Below are 16,330 nucleotides of genomic sequence, written 5' to 3' on the forward strand. Positions count from 1 at the left end.
TCTGAAATTTCCAGGTTTCCGTGACTAGCACACACACACAAAAAGTTACAAATTGTATAGAATCTGGCCAAAAGGTACCTACCAGATAAGATAAATTTACTCATTTATTTTGTTGCTTGTCCCATCTCTCCGACACACATAACCTAGAATGTAAACTCCATAAAGGCAGGTGCTTCAGGCTATTTTGTTCACTCTATCTCCCTAGTACTTAGAAGAGTGCCTGGCAAAAATAGGTGCTCCTTCAAAGTTTCAGTGTTTGTTGAATGAATGAGTAGTGAATTGGCCACTTTATGGGACTGGGATGCTGGTGTTAGGACCCAGAGCTCCCACATGAGTCACATTTGGACAAGGAAAGTGCTCAGTCTGCCAGAGGAATACAGACAGAGGCTATCCCTTCAGACTGCCTAGAAATCAGATCCACTGAAACTACCACCACCAAAGGGAAGACTCAGTCATGAAACATGTACCCATCTAGGCTCTGAACTTGGCACAAATGATGAGAAACCATTGCTACCCACCCTACTGTGACATACTGCCCCACCCATCCTATGTCAATAGCAGACTCATGACCCAATGGAAGGTTCTGAGATTCTATTGGATGGTTCCAGTGGGGAAAGATTAAACCCTTCAGAAGCTAACAGACTAGGGCAGAATCAAGAAGATCATACATTAGAAGGGAGGTAGAGTTTATTGGAGAAAAGGAGGCAACTAAGTACCAAAATAAGCCACATTATTTACTACTGCTTATTTTTTCTGAGTCCTATTTAATACTAGAGGATCTTAATATCTGGAGATCCTTGCAGAAGCCAGGCGAGAAAACAAAGAGATTATTTTTCAGGGCAGTTATGCACATGTATCCATGCCCATGGGGTGTTAAGAGAAGCAGCTGGGCATAGAGGGAAAAAAAGAGATTTAAGAACAATTGATGACCTCTGTTGATTCTTATTGCCATGTATACACTTCCAAAGGATTTTGTGTTGGTGAATCATCTCAGTACTAGCAGGATATATATTGAATTTTCCAGCATTATCCCTCTATCTTCACCATATCCTTACTGAAGCATAATCCTATCATGCACAGAAGACTCAGAAGGCTAAGTTTTGTTATGTCCAAAATGTAGGAGTGGGAGGGAGGAAACCAGTTAACTTGATTTTATTCCTGTCTTTTGGGACTCTCAGCCAGTTACTGTGTTTTATAAATGGACCTGTTTCCCCTGATTTATTAGATACATCTCTGCTGGTATTTTAGGGAATCTACAATGGAAGGACACAAGAACACTCAGCTAGATTATGAGTAAGTAGTCATGATTATGCAAAGCCACATCCAAGAACCAAGGTATGAAGCATGACTGCTGTTGATTCCTTTCTTCATCTTCTAGTCTCCCTCTTTCCTTCAGCTCCTATCCATCCATCCCTCACCGCTCTCCGCCCCAAGCACCCCATTGCCCTCCTGAAGTGATAGCCATTGCAAAGCCATTACCCTCCAAACCAGCCCTTCCAAGGTACGACTTTTCTTTTCCAAAATCATCCCTCATCCCTACTCAAAACAAAAGTCTCTCTGCCTCACTATCTTATTTCTAGTTAATTATTTTAGAGAGAAACCAATTACTTAAGTGCCACAAAAGAAAATGAAAAATTTATTGAGAGGTTCCTATGTGCCAGATAACTTTCTAGACTATACTAGCATTAAGTTACTATTATTTCATTCAAATTTACTTCAAAAAAGATGTCTGCATTCATGAATGTGAATGCCTGGATTACTTCTGTGTGCTCAATGAAGTGACTCCCATAGTAGATTCTCAAGCATTACAGCAGGCAGTGGAGAAGTTTTCAGATGGGGGAGGTGGGAAAAGACCAAGTCCTAACTGGTGGTGGAAACTTCTTGTGGCTCTGCATAAAGCAGGGTCCAAGCATAAATTATGTACCTGCTACCCAAATAGAAGTACTTGACAAAAGTGCATAGCATTGTGAACAATTTGAAAAACCACTCCCTCCAATGCAAAAGGCTATTTAAGGAAGCAAAACTTCTCTTGGAACCAAAGTGGAGATGCACTATAATCCTGAGCACTTTGGCTGAGAAATGCTGGGTAAAACCGCCCTCGCTGAGTTAAGAATTATTGAAACAAATTGTAGAGCATAATTAAGAAATTAAGAATTAAGAAATTAAGAATTAAGAATATTAATTATATTTTAATTAATAATTAAGAAATTAAGAAATGCAATTTCCTAAATATAAAAAAGGAAAAGTACACTACCAGAAATAGCCAGGCTAATGAGTTACATGTCTTCTCGATACCCTCTTTGGTCCAAAGGTTATTGATCTTAAGATAACTGGCCCTTGTCCATTTGGGGGGCTGAGTTTATAGGTCAGAGAAAGTGGAAATCTTAAGATTGGTCCAGTCAAAGAGGAACATTAACAGTTTGAACATGGACCTTGAAAGGGATATGCAGAGAATAGATGAAGCAAATCAAGAACTTCTTCTCAAAATCCACGAGAAAGAAAACGAGATTCAGAGGTAAGTGTTGGGGCTTCATGAGGGACGTTCCTAACCCAAAGAACTGGGTGGAGGAAATGAAACACAATTGAATTTTCCAGCTTACTCTGGGGACCTGTATCTTATATATGAAAAGAGTTTCTTCTTCATTCCTTGGTGTTTGTCTATGTCTCAAACCCTGAAATATAGCAATTTTCAAAAAGAATCCTAAAAGAATGAGTGATGCTTACCTGAGCTGAAAGAACACTGGGGTGTTTGATGTGGAAGTCATAGGAATCTTGCTTGTCTTATCTTTAAAGTGATTCTGATCCTAAGGTTCCAGGAAAGAAAGGATTTCCAACTTGATTTTTGTATTTATTATCATTGAGTACCCTTAAAACTGACACATGCTTTACCAGTTCGAAGGCTGTCATTCCTCATAGTGTGTACTTATGTTATACAGGCTGGAAAGTGAGATCACCCAGACCAGAGACTTGACTGAAAATGAGGAGTGGGAGAAGGAGAACTGCACCGCAGTAGAGAGGGAAAAAGCCTTGCAGGAGCTGGAAGAAGAAACAGCCAGACTCGTAAGCAAAAAGCAGGAAGCACAATTTGATAGGTTTGATTCCTCAGCACTGTCAGGTAAAATAGTCTCCCCTTTTTACATACAAAGAATAGTCAACTCCAAAGTCATGGCAGATTGTGTTCTTCCATGGGAAGGAGATGTGTAGAGGGTAGGGTTTCTCTGGTAAAATTATTATTAGGAAGGCCTGCATGTGGACATCTCAATCCCTGGTAAGTTGGTGTGTCCATACTGAGATCAAACCACAGGTCCTTCACCTGCCATTATGCAGGAAGGTACAGTTACTGCAGGAAAACATCTCTGGGGTGAAATGGAGAAAAATCAACTGAATAAAGACAGATGATGGTGTGCAGATGCACACTTATACTCTACTTATACTCTGCTTCTTTTTCTCAACAGGATAGGAAGAATGAGACTCTGGTCCACAGTATAGCAGAACTTCAAAGAAAGGTGGGGAGGAGCTCTCATGTTCCTGAGTATCCCCTAGTTATCAAAGAGGCAAGGGAGGGGAAAAGATCATGCAGAATCCCACATGTCAGAGAGACCTGTGCTGGGGATGGTTGCTACTCCTGCTCCGCTCTCCTGAGGCTGAACCGCATGAGCTAAGTGCCATGGCTTTGGCCTGCAAGTGCCCGGTGAAAGGAGTGCATAGGGTATTCCAGGTAGTCTATGATCCCATGGCTTCCTCATTCTATCACAAGAAATAGATCCCAATTGACAATCTTTTGAAGGGATGGACTGGGACCCTTATGGTGAGAGGTTAATTTTACTTTCACTAGAGACTTTTAAAATACTGAATGCCAAAAAGTTACCTCTCCTTTGTCCAGGTATTCCCTCTACCTCAACTCCTGGTCAAAATACAGTGGGCTTCTTTATGATTACCATACTTTCTGACCCATGCTGGAGCCCTGAGTAATCCAGCCTGGACGAGGGGGTTCAGGGAAGTACTCCTTCTTTGAGCAGACTCTACTTGGTGGTCAAAACTAATGAGAAAATACTGTTACACTGAAAAGAAATAAAAAATTTAAAAAATAATAATAAAAAAAAAAAAAATAAAAATAAAATAAAAAACTAATGAGAAGATGGAGGTAGAACAAAGATGTTCCCAAATATACCAAGTATCCACCAAGAGACCATTTCCTGGCAGCTTCAATCAAGGCCAAGGAATTGGCCCCACACAGCAGAGAATATCTTTGTCCTCCATATTTTTTAATTTGATATATTTTTTACTTGAAATCTATTTTTTCTAATTGAACCCACAGCTTACAAGAAAATCACATAAGGCAACCAAGTGTGAACAAGACAAAACAGAGGGATCCCCAGAAGAGTCAAAGGTAAACAAAAAAGCCATCTCGAATGGGTTTGGGCTGCATGACCAGAAAACAAGCCTTCAAGTGGAAACAACTGTCAAAGTTAGGACAAACTCTTTGTAGTTTCAGCCATGCCAGTCTTAAGCCTTGGCTGCTAAGTGCTGAATTCTCCTCTGCCCTTAGTAAGGAATTTCAGTCTGAAGCCATATATTTTTTTATTCTCTTTCCATCAAAAAAAGCAGAATACAAATGCACAAATACATAATAATATTAGAGGCAGCTGAAGTCCTTCATTTAAATCCTGGCCCCAGAGGTACTTACAGAGGATATGAGAAGGTGGGCAATTTAATCAGTCCCTCCCAGCCTCGGTTTGAAAATTAAATGAAATTGTATATACAAAATATTCTCTTTTTTGGAGTTCTAAAACATTAAAGGCTCACAATTTTAAGGTGATTATTTAAAAGTCTGGCTGAAACACATGTATGAATTCACAGGCAGAGTTTGGATTTGTAAATCTACTGTGTGCTAGGTAATTTACACATCCTGTCATTGACTCCCATCCAGAAAGGGATTCAGTCAGTTGGTCCCTCAAGTACAGAGTGACCTCTGCTAAGTGCATCATAGAGTGCTTAGCATTTCCTTAGTTGTGTTCCAGAGCTAAGAACATGAGCACAACCACAACCCATCTGATCAAAGATACAAGATTTAGACTTTTTTATTCAGAGAGCAGATAAAATTCTTACTTGATCATTTCTGTAGGATTATCTCTTTGTCCTTGCCTCCCTAATCTCTCTTTTTCTTCTTTTTTAAATATTATTATTACTATTATCATTAATATTATTATTTAATAATCTCTATATCCAACATGGGACTCAAACTCATGACCCTGCGATCGAGAGTTGCATGTTCTTTTGACTGAGCCAGCCAGGTGCCCCTGGTTTCTTTTTTCTTAAATTGAGAGTTATTTTTATATATTTAAGAACAAATAGAGAATTCTTCAGTATAAAGATAAAAATTATGTTTTACTACCTAACAATATAATATACAATGGGCTTTTAAACAGACTGTCCCTATTTCTCAATCTTTCTTGCTTCTTAAATCCACATTTAAGTCCATACTTAAGCCTATACTCTGTGCATGAAGCCTCCAAAGATATGGACACACTGAAAATAGAAAATGAAAGAAGAGAGCATTACTGCCCTATGTTCTGTTGGACAAATCAGTGTTGATAGCAATAAAAAAAAAAAAAAAAAAAAGGAAGTCCAAAGCCACTAAGTAATCTTGCTTGGGCATGCCCATCCAGGAAACTTATTTGGGAAGAAAGAAATCAGGACTCTGTATGTATCTCAGGAATAAATTGGAACTAAGACTACAAAGGAATATGAAGTTCCTTGACTACCCTTGCCATAACTCTGCAATAATCAGGAGATTAATTTTCTTCCTTCTTCTGCCCAAAATGTGTTTTGCTAATGTAAGCCTGCGAGAATCTAGTGGTAACACTTTTAAGTCTGGCTATACTGGCCACGTCAGGTGAGCTGATTCCAATAGACTCTAGATAGAAAGTTCCCAGCACAACAATGACCATTTTTTTCCTGGCAGTGCTTGGCCCAACCCTAAAACATTCCAGAGTATTATCAACCCTTTGAATTACTCCCTTCTGCCCACCTATTTTGTAGAATTCTCAGGTGGCATCTCTAATTCTATGAAATATACATCATCTCTGTTGCTTCTGTTCCTCCTGCATGCTGGTGATCAGCTCAGTAGTTAATAGGATGCCTACCTCAACAACCTGTGACTCAGACCACTGTCTTTAAAATACAGCCCTTAGGGACGCCTGGGTGGCTCAGTTGGTTGGACGACTGCCTTCGGCTCAGGTCATGATCCCGGAGTCCCGCATCAGGCTCCCGGCTCCATGGGGAGTCTGCTTCTCCCACTGACCTTCTCCTCGCTCATGCTCTTTCTCACTGCCTCTCTCTCAAATAAATAAACAAAATCTTAAAAAAAAAAAAAAGATTAAAATACAGCCCTTAGGGTTGCCTGGGTGGCTCAGCATCTGACCCTTGGTTTCAGCTCAGGTCATGATCTCAGGGTCCTGGGATCAAGCCCACGTGTCAGACTCCAGGCTGAACATGTAATCTGCTTGAGGATTCTCTCTCTCTCTCTCTCTCTCTCTCTCTGTCCCTCCCTCTATGCTCACTCACTCTCTGTCTCTCTCTCTGAAATAAATAAATAAACCTTTAAAATATAGCCCTTACCAAGTGAAAGTCAGAGAAAAACAAATACCATACGATTACATTCATATGTTGAATTTAAGAAACAAAGCAAAGAGATATACAGGAGGGGGGGGGAAAGAGAGGGAAACAAACCATAAGAGACTCTTAACAACAGAGAACAAACTGAGGGCTAATGAAAGGGAAGTAGGTAGGGACTGGGCTAGATGGTTGATGGGCATTAAGAAGGACACTTTTTATGATGATCACTGGGTCTTGTATGTAAGTGATGTACCACTAAATTCTTCTCCTGAAACCAATAGTATTGCACTGCATCTTAACTAACTAAAATTTAAATAAAATTTTAGAAAAAAATAAATAAAAATTTTCTGTTTGAAATACAATAAAATAAGTAAAATACAGTCCTTGGCACATTTGGTTATTTGGTCCTAGATGTAATTGCCTGAAGAGGAAAGGAACTGTGAGAAGAGTCCAAACATGAAATAATGGTAGCTAGATGAGAGTGGGAACAACAGAACTGAAAAGGGAAAGGAGGAAAGACTGCAGTATGTCCCCTCTGCTGATACGATATATCCCAAATGCATCTATTCCTTTCTATCTACTAGTGCTATAACTACCACCCTTTTGAAAAACACTCTAAACCCTCACCTGGATGCTAAAGCAGCCTCTTCACTGATCCTCTTGCTTTTACACTTACCCCTAAACAATACGTTTCACACACAGAAAGAACTCTTCTTTAGAAAGAAAATGAACCAAATTGTGTCTTTACAACTTCAAACTCTCCCCTGGCTTCTCCCTGCAATTAGAATAAAGAATCAAACTCTCTAGAAGCTATAAACCCCTACGTAATCTCATACATGGCTACCTTTCCCCACCTCACTTCATTCTAAACAAATCTCCCCTAGGTTCCCACCACATAACTTCTTCGATTATGCCAAATTTGTGCTATTTCACAGTCTTGGTCCTTGCTATAATCTCTGCATGGGAAATATATCTTCCAGTACTCCATTTGGCTAATATTTACCATTTAAATTCAAAGTCAAGAGTCATCTCACCTCAAGTTTGAATCCCCTCCAATAAAAAGACATCTGAAATTGGTCCTGAGGCACTTAATCGACCTGTAGGATAACCTTGAAGATCCCATTTCAGAATGGAACCCGCTTTTGCCTGGCTGAGTTACCAGTCTCCTTCGCTTTCTATAGGCCAAGTTACAACAGCTGGAAGCTTCCTGTGCAGACCAAGAGAAAGAGCTAGCCAAGGTAATGACAATAACTTCAATGCTACTTCTCCCAAAGGAAGGAAATCTTGATCCTTGGTCACACAGTTTGAAGGAATGTACTAGACTGTGTGAATACAGTCCCCCTATTTTTATAGGATACCTTCCATAATCTGTATCAATAAATTAGTATCTATTTTTCTCCCAACTGTCCCCAAATAATTCTCTTTGGGACCATAAAGAATAGCCTGTTTATCCTTTAAAAAAATATGAGTTTATATGTACAGAAATACATATTTAGAACAACTAGAAAAGCACATTTAGGGCCTAGAACCTACGAGGCACCAAGTACACTACTGTTCTTATAGCAATTTATTGAACAAAATTTAAGACTGAATTTTGGCTTCCCAGGTAATGGAAGACTATGCATTTGTGGCTCAGCTCTGTGAGGACCAGGCCCTCTGCATAAAGGTACAGTTTCTCAATAAAGGGATAGCAGTGGGTTTGTTAGGGTACAGGATGAAATGAAACCAGGCTTTTTAAAGAACACTGCAACAACATTAATTCTTCAAGGTGGCATTACAAAGGCTTTTAGGGAGGATGACACTCTACCACCAGAATCATTCTATTAGTGCCCTAGTCTCACAAGTTATGTGCTCTTAAATTTAAAATGAGCACCTTTTTCCTATTTATAATCCTGATAACCGCAGACACCTGCCCAGTGGTGAAGTGCAATGAGAGATCTGGAGTAGTGGAAGTAGTCCTCTCCGGACTGGGAAAGGAGACACAATGGCAGTGAAAATACCAACCATTCACATGACAATGTAGTGAAAACGTGCTTAATATGATTAGAAAGAGCATAAAGCTTCTGGCTAATAACTGTGGTTTCTTTTATTTCCCTTTGAAGAAGTACCAGGAAACACTGAGGAAAATAGAAGAAGAACTAGAGACTCGGTTCCTTGAAAGAGAAGTGTGAGCTTTGGCAAACAAAGGAACATCCTGGTTTTAGTGGTAACTCCATCTCAGCCTGGGTCAGAGCAAACTTTTCTCTGACCAATTCCTATTCAGAATTGAGTGAGCCTCAATACCATATAACCGTCCCCTCTCTTAGCAAGCTGGTTGATCCCCACAAGCCACACCCATATCAAAATGCAGGTCCTCCCATCTGTCTTAAAAGACTGCAAAAAAGCACACCTTCCTTCATAATTTTATCACATTACCAGTTATTTGGGTTTATATTAAAGGCATTAACACATGCTGTAAAAAGGGTTATGGGTCTGGCACCTTGATAAAGAAAGGCATTCCTTAAATTTTATCAAAAAGGTCTTAAAATTAATATCACCTTTACTTCCCCAAAATATATAGAAACTCAACCATATGGAATAGACATGAAACTAATCTGTAGATACAAACTAGGGCTATCATAGTAAGAAACCAAATTATATACTATATGAAACTATGAACATTAAAAATTAGAAATAATAGAGAAAAGCCCCCTCCAAAAAAACTAATCTTTGATTTTGTCAAAAGAGTTTAAATAGTGAGAAACTAAAGCCAAAAACCTCACTTTCATTTCCTGACCCTCTTTAGAATTTAAATCTTAAATCAGTTGGGAAGCATTTCCATTTATTAAATATTTTAGAATCTTGGGATCAAGAAAAAAAGACCTAAACTGCACATAGCCTCTAAGTAAACTCAGTCCACACTGTGACCTGGAGGCTAGAATACCAGGACTTGGAGGTCCCTGCCCTTAAAGAACCCCTTCAAGTCTCCTGAGATCCTTCCTGAACATTAAGTGTGGCTTCATTGCTAAGCCAAGATTTTAGAATGGGGCTGCCCAGTGGAACTTTCTGTGCTATCCAGTATGTAGCCACTAGTCACCTACTGAGTACTTGAAAGATGACTATTGTGACTGAGGAACTGATTTTTTTTATTGTCATTAAATGTAAACAGTTACATATAGTCACTGGCTACAATAGTGGACAGTATAGCTTTAGAATATAAAACTGTTTTTAAATAACAATGATATAGTATGAATATTTGTATGTACTTTATTCAGTCCCTATCTTGGTTCTTTTTCCCCCAGATCAAAAGTCTTGAGCATGAATTTTGTAAGAAAAGAGTCTAACAGCCAAAATCATAAGGTAAGCATTACACTCCACCTTCAGCTTCTCTCAGTGTCAATGCCTTCAAGGGAGTTTCCAAAACACTATCAGCCACCAAACACACACCAATTTTCCCATGTGCATTTTCTAAGATTCCAAGAATAGTATCAGACATAATTCTAAAGCATTCCAACCCTAAATACACAAACAAAGAAGATGCTATGGAACAATGATCTTCCCTTTCTTAGCGCCATCCAAATAATGTGTTCTCAAAGAAACTAGCCTAAGACCTCACAGAGTTCTGGGTGGAAGCAAGAAGGAACATTAACTGAGGGTATGCTGTATGGAGAGGAAGCCAACACAGGACACAGATACCACTTCTCCCATCTCCCAGAATCACAGTGCTCTTTCCTGGTGATCCCAACATGGTCCCAAATCGCTCACTACACAGAGCACCAGGGCATCCATCACCAGCTAATCTAACCCATGAGATAAAACATGAGAAGCAGGGGCACTTGGATGGCTCAGTGGGTTAAGCCTCTGCCTTCGGCTCAGGTCATGATCTAGGGTCCTAGGATCAAGCCCCGCATCAGGCTCTCTGCTCAGCGGGGAGCCTGCTTCCCCCCTCTCTCTCTGCCTGCCTCTCTGCCTACTTGTGATCTCTGTCTGTCAAATAAATAAATAAAATCTTTTTTTTAAAAAAATGAGAAGTCATTACTTTATGATACAGCTTCAGTGTCTGTTCATATTTAACACCATGGTGCCATTAGCATACATGCCGAGATCTAAAGGACACAGAGTTGGATGTAGAGCACCACGCCTCTTGGCCTGCTTGTGGCAGCAAGTACATAGGCAAAAAGATAAAACATTTGTTAGACTTTAATTTTTTAATTTATATTGGCTTTAGAGCCAGAATTGACATTCACCAGAAATTTTATCATTGGATATATGGTCTTCATAATGTCAGAAAACAAAAAGTCATCTCTCCCTAAAAAGCAAATATCCACAACCATTGCCCCTGGGGTCATCCAGATGTTAGGATATATATTAGACCACATTCACAGTGACCATGGTTCCCACTGGGAAGTCACAGGTCACTCTGGTTCCAACCTTGTATATTATACAAGTCATTCTTGTATAATATACAAGATATAATATACAAGTCCCAACCTTACATACTATACAACAAACAAAAACAAAACTCCTGAAATTAACTGGACCCCACCTCTCTAGAACCAAGCTTCCCATGCTCCCTGATATATCCTACCTTCTGTCCACCAATGACTCATCAAAGCATCCCTTCTCACCAACTACTGGAGAAAAAGCAGAGTTGTTGTCTTCATCAAGATTACCAAAGTTCCATGATGGTTTGATGACCTATGATGTTTGAGCAATCTTTACAGAGTCCGCCTGAGCAAACGACCAGTTGACATGCTGCTCAAGTTACAGAACCAAATTTGTAACCCAAAAAGTTTCTTTCTAATTCTAATTCTGTGAACATCATTTTCACAATTTTAAAATGTGACTGTAATTCCTCTTCATTTTTTTATCTCACAAGGAAGCTAAAAGGAAAATGAAATAACTGAGAAAATATTTTGGAATTGAGATACCACAGAAATCCAGGATATATCCTCATCTTTACATTTTTATAGCTCTGAAAACTTCTCTTAGAATATATTTATATGGTTTTCATAGCTTATAAACTTTTTTAAGGGTTACGGATTAAGCAGGAGGTAAAAGAAGAGTTCAAAGAGCCCTGAATGTAGATTTGTAGGACCCAGGTTCCAAGCCTGGTCCTGTCACTTATTAGCTGTATGACACATCTTACCTTTTTATGCCTCAATTTATTCCTACCAATAAATAAAAAAGTGATACAAAATTACACACACACACACACACACACATACACGTGGTTGTCTTAAAAATTCCATGTTCTGTATATAAAAAATTGTTAAGACACTATCTAAATATAACATTAACTAATAGCTCACTGAATATTATTTGATAGGGATGATAACTCCCAGAAATTGCTTATTTATTCATGTCCTTTATTCTCCCAGGATCATTCTCTACAAAAGAAGGGAACACGGTTCTGCAAAAGGTAGGTAAATATGTTTGAGTAAACCTCCTGGAAAACTGGGAGTTCCACTTAGCCATCCTGGAAAAAATAAAAATAAAAATGAAAATAATAAACTCTAGACAAGGAGACCTTTGTATACACATGTACTTCCAGAGTGAAGTCAAAAAACTAGTGTCATTGATGACTATGTTTCTCAGTTCTAATGTATGACTTCCTTGTCCAAAGGCAATTCCTAATCTCAACTTCCCAGTTTCAGAAGTGAATAGCCTAGTAGTAATCAGAAACAGGAATTTTGTCGCCTAAGAGAAATATGGCAAACTGATACTCCCTCTTCCCTTTAACAATCTGAATTAGCTTGATGGATCTGGTTCTCCAAAAACATCAGTAGATTATGAATGGAAAGATCCTTTTGTGGTTTATAGGATGATGAATGGGGTTTTCACACTATTATGTCAGATGTGCCTCCCCCCCCGATATTGTAAAATGTCAACATGTTACATTAGAAATAGTAGAGAACTTGTAAATGCACATATACCCCCAGCCTAATAGTAAATAAGAGAAAATAACGATTGTGAAAGAGAATCAAACCCAACAGTACCCAGCCCATAATAATTGTTCAAAAATACTTTTAAACTGAGTAAGAGCTCAAGATTCAAAACAACGAAGTGGATATTAGTCCTAAGGGAATCAGTATGATAGCAAAATAAACTGGCATTCGATGAAACCCTTGCATTTCCAAAAAAGGTAAGATTATGTTCAATATAATGCGTTTAAGAAGGCACAGAGAGACATATATTCAAAGTGGCATGAAATATTATTTAGAAAGAGTTCCATCAAAATGGCTAACAAAATTACTGGTGCTTAACTATCACCTCCAGTTGTCTGGAAAATTTGCTTATGGGGGATACCCCCCTCATACCAGATAAGTGAAGTGTTACATATTTGGCTATCCTGAAATACAATGTTCCCAGAACAGCTAGCAGAATTTCCTTAAAACTCCCAGGGTGCCTTAGCCTAAAATTTGACAGCAGTGCCTCGCATGGAACTCCCCATGTGGGCTCCCAGGATAGGAACTGTTTGCCTTGAAAGAGTTGGTATCCCAAAGAGAATCTGACAACATCCTAAAAGTCTAGCTCATCACAACAAACTAAAAAGGTCTCTCCTCTTCCTCTGTTCCAGTATCCTATGGGGCACTGGTATATTGGGTACTGACTCAAGAAATAAGAAAGCTGGATTATTCCTAAGATTTCTGTGGGAATGTCATCCCAGAACTTTTTCATGAATAGTGTATTTAGCTTCAAGGAGAATACTAGGAAGAGGTTTGTAAACTGTTTCTCATTTTAATTCTGACCAAGATGCTGCACTATAATGAACCCTGACTCCTGTCACCAAGATCAATTCTAGAGAAAAACTTCAGGAAACTGGTGGGGAAGGGGCTGTTTTTCACTGGTAGGAGGAGGTAGGTAGTGAATTTGTTCTGCAGCAGGTGGCAGACCAGCACAGCTCGATTAGGGTAATACAGGAAAGGAAAAAGTAGAGATTCACTTGTGCAAATCAGAGTAAAACCACAAGGCCAAAATAATTCATCAGTTAAAAAAGAAATCAGGACCACCACAGAGGAATCTATAGAAATTAGGAAACATTAAAAGTAACATGAATGAAAGAAGAGAAATACCATGATCATGGATAGAAAGCCATAATATCATAAATAGATCAATTCTCTTCAAATAGGACTTAGTTCAGTTCCAACCAAACTGCCCTAAAGGTTTTCATTACATTAAATACAGTTATTCTAAAATATACTCTATTTAAAAGAATAGAGTCAAAAACACCCTGGATAATTTTTAAAAAGAGCAAGGAGTGGGGAATATGCGTTCCCAGATATCAGGACTTACCATGAAGCTGCAGTAATTACAACAGAGTGATACTGCCACAGGAATAGGAAAATCAATCAATGAAATAGGAGCAGTGCATATATAGAACTTCAATATGTGATGTATGACAGTGATTATATGCCAGAGAGGAAAGGAAAAATCATCCAATAAACATGGTAGGGGGAAAAAAGTAGTTATCCAGATGAGGAAAAAATGAGATTGGATCACTACTATACAGAATATTTAGAAAGTGAGGCCAGATGTATTAAGGACTAAATGTCAAAAAAAAAAATTAAAATTTGGCATCAGTTATCTACTGCCACACAACAAATGGTCCCAAAACTTAGTGGCTTCAAGCAACAAACATTTATATGACAGTTTCTATAGATTAGGAATCTGAGCCACTTAGCTGGGTAGTTCTAGTCCATGGTCTATTACCAGGTTGCAATTAAGATGTTGGCCAAAGTTAATGTCAGTGGAAGGCTTGGCTAGGCTGGGGGATCTAGTTCCTCCATAGCTTACTCACATCTGGCAACTTTTGCAGCTTGTTGGCAGGAGGTCTCTTCCTCACATGGAGCTCTCCACAGGGCTCATGACAGCTGGCTTCCTCCTAAGAGTAAGGAGCAAACTGCAATGTCTTTAGTATGTAATCTAGGAAGCCACAAACTTCCATGATATTCTTCTTTAGAAACCAACTCATTAAGTCCCGGCCACATGCTGAGGAAGAAGAGTCTCTTGAAGGGCATGATACCAAAGAATGTGTGGACATATTCTAAACTATCATAAAGTGTTAGTAGAAAATAGGAGCATCTTTTAGGCCTTGGTGTAGGGAATTGTTCTTAAATAAGACCAAAAAGCATTGATTCTAATTAAAAATTGATAAACTAGGGTGCCTGGGTGGCTCAGTGGGTTGAGCCGCTGCCTTTGGCTCGGGTCATGATCTCAGGGTCCTGGGATCGAGTCCCGCATCGGGCTCTCTGCTCAGCGGGGAGCCTGCTTCCTCCTCTCTCTCTCTGCTTGCCTCTCTGCCTACTTGTGATCTCTCTCTGTCAAATAAATAAATAAATTTTTTTAAAAAATTGATAAACTAGACCTTATTAAAATTACTAACTTTTGTTCTTCAACACCTTAGAGCAAGTAAACAGTTTAAAGTAGAGAGAAGATATTCACAGTACACATAGTGGAAAAGGATTGATATCAAGAACATATAAAGAACTTCTACAACTCAGTAAGACTAAACAAAACAACCTAATAGATAAATGGGCAAGAGGAAACACATAAGACCTGTGAACAGATGTTCAGCATCATTGTTCATCAAGGAAATTCAAATTAAGACCATTACTTTACACCCATTTGGCAAAATTTTTAAAATCTGATGTTATCAAGTGTTGGAAAAAATATGGACTCACAGAAACACATACCCTGCTGATGGTTACAAATTGTTGCCAATGCTTTGGAAAACAGGATGGCAAAACAGAAACGAAAATAAAACAAAAGATAAAAGAACAAGATAATTTCAGATAGTGATAAATGTTCAAAGAAAATAAAACATGGTAATAGAAGAAAGAGTAACAGGCAAGCCAGCATATGGGAAGGAGCTGCCTTTGCAAGGCATTGTTGGTAATAAAGACAACAATTTGAATAGCAAGAAGGAGCAATGCATGCATTTAGGAATGTTTTGTTTTGTTCCTGGTTTTCTAACCTCTGGTTAACAGTTTCTAACTTTCTCTTTTCAGGATTTTTCAACATGTCTTTTTCACCACCCTATTTTTCATCAGACTGCTGGGCTACTTGTTTTTCCATATAAGTTTTATAAATCCAGATCTCCTTATCAACATACTGCCCAAGATACTGAACAGGGACATCCTGTGGAAGCTAAGATGCTTCCTCTTTCCATCTCTCACACTTGAGACAGAGGACATGTTACCTCACTGATCTCCAAGAAATATCCTTGAGCAAAAAAAGACAAGTGGTGTCTGAGTCTGTAGACTAAGAGACGGCGGGATTCGTGGAGGGAAAAGGTTTTCTGGTTTTCTTCAGTTTTCCCTTGAGGTCTGTCTACTTGATCACCTTCTCTTTCCATGTTGACTTTCCAAGACTGACCTTGCCCGGGAAAAAGCTCTGTCAATAGATTTCTAGAACTACAGATAAGCTAAATGTACCAGATAGTAAACAAACTAGACCATTTTTAGAATAATGTCATAGATGTTAAGCAAAGTTAGAGTTGACCAATTTTTCTGGAAAAATCTTTAAAATCTGAAAGACTGGATCCCTGCCTGCAATGCAAAAGATTGCTCACTACTTACATTAGAATTATTTGGTTACAAATGACCTGAACTTAAACTAATTTATAAATTCATAGGAAAAAAAAAAAAAAAAGCAGGGGGTTGTATATTGCCTTGTGCAACTAAAAATCTGAGGTTCCCAGCATGGCTGGATCCAGAAGTCTCAAAGCAAG

At 38.8% G+C, this 16,330-nt stretch overlaps 1 protein-coding gene and 1 non-coding gene across 12 annotated transcripts; both read left to right on the forward strand.

Moving 5' to 3' along the window:
- The first annotated feature begins 596 nt into the window (after positions 1-596).
- TMCO5A (transmembrane and coiled-coil domains 5A) lies at positions 597-16,060 on the forward strand. Of its 11 annotated transcripts, none has more exons than XM_004751062.3 (13): positions 597-676; positions 1,249-1,293; positions 1,379-1,501; positions 2,366-2,515; positions 2,937-3,060; positions 3,456-3,506; positions 4,319-4,390; positions 7,800-7,856; positions 8,225-8,284; positions 8,721-8,785; positions 9,900-9,957; positions 11,979-12,019; positions 15,609-16,060. In XM_004751062.3, exons 2-13 carry the CDS (start codon positions 1,259-1,261, stop codon positions 15,805-15,807), a joined length of 1,035 nt encoding a protein of 344 aa, XP_004751119.1. In that variant the 5' UTR covers positions 597-676; positions 1,249-1,258; the 3' UTR covers positions 15,808-16,060. The 11 variants fall into 11 exon arrangements, with proteins under 11 accessions (XP_004751119.1, XP_004751121.1, XP_004751124.1 ...); XM_004751064.3 differs by having other exon boundaries at positions 1,397-1,501; positions 15,609-16,059; XM_004751061.3 differs by having other exon boundaries at positions 613-676; positions 1,226-1,293; positions 15,609-16,059.
- LOC123388397 lies at positions 12,402-12,504 on the forward strand. Its single transcript, XR_006602945.1, has one exon. It is a non-coding gene; the product is annotated as a small nucleolar RNA U13 (small nucleolar RNA).
- Positions 16,061-16,330: the final 270 nt, after the last annotated feature.

The sequence above is a fragment of the Mustela putorius genome, unplaced genomic scaffold, assembly GCF_011764305.1.
Source record: "Mustela putorius furo isolate JIRA1106 unplaced genomic scaffold, ASM1176430v1.1 tig00003898_pilon_pilon_pilon, whole genome shotgun sequence".
Lineage (NCBI taxonomy): Eukaryota > Metazoa > Chordata > Mammalia > Carnivora > Mustelidae > Mustela > Mustela putorius.

Excerpts from the sequence above, each read along its gene's own strand:
- TMCO5A (XM_004751062.3), top strand. The coding sequence starts at position 1,259 with ATGGAAGGACACAAGAACACTCAGCTAGATTATGA. Across the intron at positions 1,502-2,365 it reads TCCAAACCAGCCCTTCCAAG|GTCAGAGAAAGTGGAAATCT; the intron begins GTACGACTTTTC and ends CTGAGTTTATAG. Across the intron at positions 8,786-9,899 it reads CGGTTCCTTGAAAGAGAAGT|ATCAAAAGTCTTGAGCATGA; the intron begins GTGAGCTTTGGC and ends TTTTTCCCCCAG.